Source organism: Apteryx rowi, unplaced genomic scaffold (genome assembly GCF_003343035.1).
Source record: "Apteryx rowi isolate R43461 unplaced genomic scaffold, aptRow1 scaffold_406, whole genome shotgun sequence".
NCBI classification, from domain to species: Eukaryota; Metazoa; Chordata; class Aves; order Apterygiformes; family Apterygidae; genus Apteryx; species Apteryx rowi.
Window position 1 is genome coordinate 3,344 of NW_020450588.1, and position 6,977 is coordinate 10,320.

At 54.5% G+C, this 6,977-nt stretch overlaps 1 protein-coding gene across 1 annotated transcript; it reads right to left on the reverse strand.

Annotated features, from left to right (window-relative positions):
- Window positions 1-3,114: 3,114 nt before the first annotated feature.
- On the reverse strand, window positions 3,115-6,767 carry LOC112970788. Its single transcript, XM_026075558.1, has one exon. The coding sequence runs from the start codon at window positions 6,713-6,715 to the stop codon at window positions 5,849-5,851; it is 867 nt and encodes a 288-aa protein (XP_025931343.1). The 5' UTR covers window positions 6,716-6,767; the 3' UTR covers window positions 3,115-5,848.
- Window positions 6,768-6,977: the final 210 nt, after the last annotated feature.

Consider the following 6,977-nt stretch of genomic DNA (forward strand, 5'->3'; position numbering starts at 1 on the left):
TCCGCGTCTGCAAAGGGCAACAGGCGCACGCGCAGCCGGCGGCGCCGTGGCGGCCCCGCTCCCACCGCCCCGGCGCACCCGGCTGCCCCGGCCGCCCAGCCACCTACCTGGGGGGAAGGCGCCGCGGACAGGCCGGAGCCCAGCGTAGCGCTCCAGGTTGTAGTCCTTGAAGAGGACGCCCCAGAAGCGGCGGATGGCGCTGGCGTCGCGGCCCAGGAGCCAGGTGAGCAGGGCGTGGAAAGCCCGGTGGCAGCCCTCCCGCTCCGTCCGGCTCAGCGTCTCCTGCCGGCGCCGGCACCGGCCCCGTCAGCGAGTCCTGGGGCACCACCGCGGCCGGTCCTGGCCTCAGCCCCAGCCCCGGCGCCCCCACCTTGAACATGTGCTCGGTGACGACGTCGTGGTCGGCCAGGCCGTGCAGCAGCGGGAAGACGTCGTCCACGGCCATGGCGATCTCGGTGCGGTGCAGCTTCAGCAGGTGCCGCAGGTCGCCGTCACCCACCGCCCCGGCCATCCCCGCCGGCCGCGCTCGCCCCGGGCTGCAGCTGCCGGTCGCCACCGCCACCGCCCTTTAATAGCGCCCGGCCGGGTGCCTCGGCCCCGACTGTGGCTCAGCCCTCGCCCGCCCCGGCCACCGAAACCAGGAACCTCGTTAAGGTCGCTCGGCACCGCTCGCCTCGCTCCGCAGGGCCACGTAACCGGAGTGCCCCGGCCCTCGCGTCCCGCCGGGGCTGCCCCAAAACTTGCGGACTTTCCGCCGCGCCTGCCTCGCTCATCCAGAAACTCGGCCGCGGGAGCCGGCGTCCCGCCTGTCCCGCGGGAGTTAGGTGCCAACAGGAGCCAGCAAGCCTGCGGCCTCCCCCACGACGAGCACGAGGAGGAGGAGAAGGAGGAGGAGGAGGAGAAGGAGAGGGCTTAGGTGAGGAAGCTCGATGGAGCTCGGCGAGCAGCGCTGCGGATCGAGGGCTGAGCACCGGCGGGCGGCTTTGCCGCAGCTGAAGCGCGGCAGGGTCACAGCGACCTGGTGAGGCACCGACACGGAGGGAACTCGGCACGCGCACGCCCGGGCGCGAGAGCCCGCGTCGCGCAAGCGGCCCCCTCAAACCCGGCGGCAGCGGCGGCGGTCGCGCGGGGCGCCGCAGTCAGCCGGGGTTAGACACTGCCGGGCGCGTATTTGCTCGCTGCAAATCAGTGCCAGGAGGAAGCTGCTGTCTGGAAACGCTGGAGGAATAACAAGACACCACCCTCGGCGGGAGCAGGAAACGCCCTCGCGGGTTGCTCGTTAAAAAAGCCACCGTGCTTCCCTAAAGCTACCTCTCCCCCCAAAGAGCTGTTTGGGATTCGGCGTGACTTTGTGGTAGCAGCCCCGGATACCGCTGCCCGGGTAAAAAACCTGGGGGCAAAAAGAGGCAAAAGAGTTGCTGCAAAGCCCCGGAGCCCCCCCTTGGGCTGGGGTGGCACAAGCGGGCGGCGGGAAGAGGAAAGGGAAGGAGGAAACAGGTTCGGGCGCCGCCGATAGCTGTGATTTGGCAGCGGCCCGAACGCTGCAACACTTTCCCTGCCGGAAAGGCTGGCTTTGCCCAGACTCGCTGCGGCACCACGCGTTTTCCCCGGGTCTTTCCAAGCGCGTCTTAGCCGAGGCTTGCGAGCAGCCAGGGCTGAGCTTGGCCGGCAGCCGCAGTGCCGGGGGACAAAACACGGCCCTTGGGTGACCGGGGAGGCTCGTCTCCCTTCCTAAAGTTCCCCTTTAGCCCAGCCGCAGGCTCTGAGCACCAGCACGCTCGTGACACAGCTTGGCCGGCCAGCTCCTCCCTGCCAGCGCAGCCCGCGAGGTGCAAACGCTGCCCCGCGGTCGGGGGGTGGCCGCGAGCTGCTCCTTGGGCTTGACAGGACTCGTCTTAACGTCCAACCGGGCGACCGCCGCTGCGCCTTGCATCGCGGGCAGAGGCTGCTTTCCGCATCCAGCCCGTTCAGCGTAGCAATTATTCGCCTGTTCTGCTGTTTTGCTCCTTCCCTTTTATGCGATGCCAGGCACGAGGCAGAGCAGCATCTGCCAGGTCTATTTGAAGAGCCCGTATGTACCTGGAAGAGCAGATCCAGAGGAACGAGAGACAGGCCAGCCCCGGAGCGGCCAGGCCCCCAGGAGCAGACACCCCTGCAGCAGGCGAGACGCAGGGGCCACCAGCACGTGCACCGTCCAGCACGGCGCAGGCGGCCCCAGCCGTCCCGCAGGACCGAGGCTGGGCCGCTCGCCTTTTCCAGGTTCCCTGCCGCCGGACTCCTCCTGACCTCCAACCTTCCCCTTTCCACACCGGCGTCGACCCGTCTCGGTTGTCCGCGTACCCACGGCAGGAACTGAGAAAGTTGGGGCAAAGCTGATTTCAAACTGTTTTGGGGACACCTTTCTGAAAGACTGCTTCTGGGACACGGTATGGGTTTCGGGAGCAGGCGTTTTAGATAACTGAGGATAGGTGGAAATACAGGGTATGACAGTACTCCAGTGCTTCCAGCTCTGCTGCACACAGTCAGCTTGGATAACTTCTTACAGGCCAGATAAAACACACAAAAAAGTCAGAAAATAAGAATGTAAATATTTAAATTGGTTTAGATTCCTTAATTCTTTCCGCTCAAAATGCAAACGCCCAAACACTTCCCTGAATCAGAGCGAGGAAAGAACAGCCAAAGAAGGGGGCACCGACGAGCGGGGCAGGACCAGAGCAGTGCCGCCAGAGAGGAGGGAGGGGGCTCTGCCCCCCGTCGCCAGGTCCTCAACACCACGCTCGCCGTGCCTGAAGCGCCGAGACAGCCGAGCTGAAACGCTGCCGCTAAACACAGCGGTTTCAGCCCTCTCCCCCCTTACCTTCGGCTGCTCCAGGGTCCGGCCTTTTTTGTAAAAAGGCTCTGTGTGGGGCCTAAATTCTAGCCTTTTGCCCCAGTTTCTATGAGTTTTCCTCGCATTGCCCCGCACGGTCTGGCTGAATGCACGTCCCCCCGCACGCTTCACAGCTGCTCCCCCAAGAGCACAGGAGCGAGAGCTGAAGTAGCAATATTTACTTTAGCTTCAGTTTCCTCTTTCCTCCCCCATTAGAAAGAGAAGAAGAAACAAAAGCCCAGAGGTATGTTATATTAATTTATTTGGGACACACCAAAAAAGGAGAGTCAACAACTGTTAACGTACAAAAGTACAGAGTCCTGGGACAAGTTTTACTGTCCTGATTAAAAAGGCACCATGGTCCCAAAGAAGAGTAATCAGAATACATCATTTAGAAATTTTCCCCCTGTTGCAGCAGAAACAGAGCCGGGCTGTGGCTCTATCCACAGTCAAACCCAGTTAAAAAACCAAACCAAAACATGATTTAAATGCAATGAACACTGCTCAGCCTGTACAGGATGGCATAAAAAGAACCACAGCCTAAAAGATGGTCATGCTTTTTCTTAAAACAACAAAGGTGACAAACCATTGAGTGCTTAGCTGAGGAAGACAGCAGACTGCCCACTGCTGACAGCTCCGGCCCAAGGCTTTCTGTAAGATGCACGTCTGGTAAACGAAACTACTAGGCTGAGTACGGGGCTGCTGAATGAAATGTAATTGCCTGTGGTATACAGGAAGTCAGATCTGACAGCCTGAGATTTCCTGAATCCCTGAACATCATAAAGCACGGTACAGCTGTGTTCCATAGTCTATTCAATCCTGTCGGATTTACTTTGCACACTAGCATTTATATTGTCAGCTATATTTGTAATAGAAAGGGGATTTTACAGCAGTTATTAAAAAAACTCTACTTCTGCGAGGTCTGAGCTTGGCTATATTCCCTGCTGAAACAGAGCTGCTGGTGTAAAAGCCCAGTGAGAGGCTCATCTCAGCACCTCAGGGCTGGAAGGCAAATAGTTTAAACGTGACATAATTTGCAAGGGGAAGTCAGTGAAGCACGTCAGAGAGAGGAGGAGAGAGGAGGGCTGCGAACTCTCGCGCAGAGGAGGCTGAAGGGTGTTGCAGAACGTGGGTGCGTGTTACTATACCTGAAACGGCACTAAGTAAGAGCGATGCAGAACACACTAAATATGTTGGAGCAACTTACCATGAAGAACTTCTCAGTGACAGAGAATAAGGATCCCAGCAATTACTTATGAGCAAGTTCGCTGGGAAGCCGACATTTTGCTCGGGGCCGGACAGATCAGTCCTTAGGCGGAGGGACAGCATGGAGATAGGCTGGAGCCTGACTAAGCAGCGAGGCCAGGGCTGCTGCCTCCTGTGCTTGCTAGCTCTGCTTCATCTGAATTTGAACAGCAGCTAATTTGCGTTTCATTCCTCCTTTGGCATAGGACTTCAAAGCGGTCCAAAAACTGATTCATTAAAGTTACAGGAGCTGTCAAAATTATTTGTACATGCATTTATTGTTAAAGGGAGCAAAAGACAAAGAATGAAACAGCACGAGTTAATGTCAGTAAAATGATATGCAGGATGTTTAGAGCAAAGGAACAGGATGGAGCTGAGATACTGGAGTGGGGAAACCAATGTTCACACTGAAAGGTAATTTGAAAACTAGGCAAGTTTGAGCTCTTTCTACCAGAGTATTTCTCTGGGCAACTAGAGACTTGCTTTATTTATTTTTAGCGTATTCTAGCGAGGTTTGGGAAGCTCACCAGAGAGATCGCCAGCACTAGGTTTCACAGAAAGTTCAAGTCTCTCATCTTTAAAAACCAGTAAAACAATTCTAACTAAAAATGGCAGATACCCTTGTGCTGCATGTATCTAAAGTCACAGACATGCCACTGGTTAAGTATATACTAGGGCAAGAGGGTTATGCTTTGTTCAAACAAACTCCTGGTGGAAAAACTACCTTCTCTACCTTGTTGTCTGAATGGACCTACACGGGGTGAAAAAGCAAGCCCAGATTTAGGAGCCTCTTGCTGCAAACACCTCAGCTACCCATTCTTGGGAAGGCTTTTTCTTCCCTATATCCTAAGAAGGCAGGATAACAGTTTGTAAAGTTCTTCCCATCCCAGACTAAATAATGCAATTCACACCCCTCCATCCATCTTACCCCCGTGGCAGATAAAAACCTTACCACTTCATTTAGGGTTCACACCTCTCAGTTCCTAGATCACAGATTTCATGTTAAGAATCATCAAATTTTGGGAAGGTTTATCCTGATCAAGGAAATGTCACTACACAGAATAAAACATTCGGAATCACCGACACTTTTAAAACCAAAGTACTCAAACATCTCATCTCTCTCTCTCTCTCTCTCTCTCTCTGTCTCCCCCTCCTCACGCAAGAGAGCAATCTGTTAACAAAAATCACAGAATGCATCTCCAGGACTGGGTAATACAAGCTAAAAAACTAGCTTTCTCCCTTACAGAAATGCCAAATTCTGAAAGGGGCTGAACACCTTTCACTCCCAGTGAAATTAACTGGAGCTACGGCTGTTCAGCACGTGAATTTTACATTAGCAACGAGTCCGAGTTATTTCCCTGCAGTAAATGAGAGTCCTGTTTTATAGTATTAGGCCACCACTGGCTCAGAAACGGTGAGAGACTTCTAAAAACACACTCATGTAGACAGGACCTTGGGTGAAGAGGCTTATCCACTACATAACCTTAGATCATCTGCTGCGTTTGAGCCTTCCAATCATTAGCTGATGACGACTTAGCCTTCCAAGTTCATGTGTTTTAGTCCTTGCCACCGTTGCTGTCATCCCAGCACTCTTCCCCGGAGGCAGGATGTTCCTGAGCTCTGGCTGGGGATCTACAGCAATCACTTCCAATTGATTGTGGGGTTTCAAACTTGCCTAAAGTGTGTATTGCCACCTTGTACTCCAGCAGCTCGGCTTGCCGACAACGGCATACGCTAGCAGTTTTTGACCTTGTCCACAGTCTCGTAGAACCCAGGCCTGACTCTCCTTATGCTCATCCGTATATGCTGGCACTCCAGGGGCATGGCATCGCTAGCAGGAGTCGCTGGACTGGCGGACCATGCGGTGCACCGGCGCTTTCTTCTGCCCCTCAGCGAAAAGCCCGGAGCCCCTCCGTTCTCTTCTTCTGCGGGACAGGATTCATCCACGCTCGTGCCTTCGTCCGACTGCTCATCACTTTTATACGTCGTTTCCTTTGCTTTGTTTCCTTCCTTTTCCTCCTTGGCGAGTTTTCTGAAGTGCTCTAAGCATTGTATCTTTCGTCTTCTTTCCATCATCTTCAATTCTTGCTTGTCTGTGCAATCTTCGTAGTACATTTTTCTTTCGCTTCTTTGATCTTCAAGAAATTTCCACTCAGTGCCAGTCATTTTTATCCCACTGTATTCCTCCAGTTTATTTCTTGTCGCTGTGTCTGTACAAAATATGTCAAAGAGCTTCTCTGAACTCTCGTTAAATTTGTCTGCTCTCTCTGTAAAAGCCTGGTTTTGTCTCTGCTTTCTGGTCTGATACAATTTGGTAAATTCCTCATACATTTTGAGGATAATTTTCTTTATATTTTTTGTTGCAATGGTATGCAAGTTGCAAAACAACCAGTGCTCTTGCAGATGTTCGGCAAGCAACTGGGCTGCATCCTCTTTGGACCGCTGGGCTTGGCCAGCTCTTTTGGGCTGTAATAAATACAGCATGTTCTGCACCACATCCTTCTTTGTGGGCAGTATCCCCTGCGCGAAACCAGAGGACTCTACATATTCAACAGTCCCTAGAGTCTTCCTTACTTTCACCTCAGTATCCAGTGATTCCATCACTGCTCGTTTATCTTGTGGTTATGACATAATCTGAAAAATGAAGAAAAATGAGCGCGTGAAATGAAGCGCGGGGTTTTCTCCTTCCCCTCCCTGCGCAGAGATGCGCAGACGGGGAAGACGCCGCGCGCCCACGCCAGTGAGCGCCGGGATGCGGCGGCGCCCCCGGCGGCTGTTGGCCAGCTGCCGCCGTAGCCCGGCCCACGGAAGGAGCCGCGCGCCGCGGCGCCCTCGCTGCTCCGCGCAGCGCCGGCACCGGCAC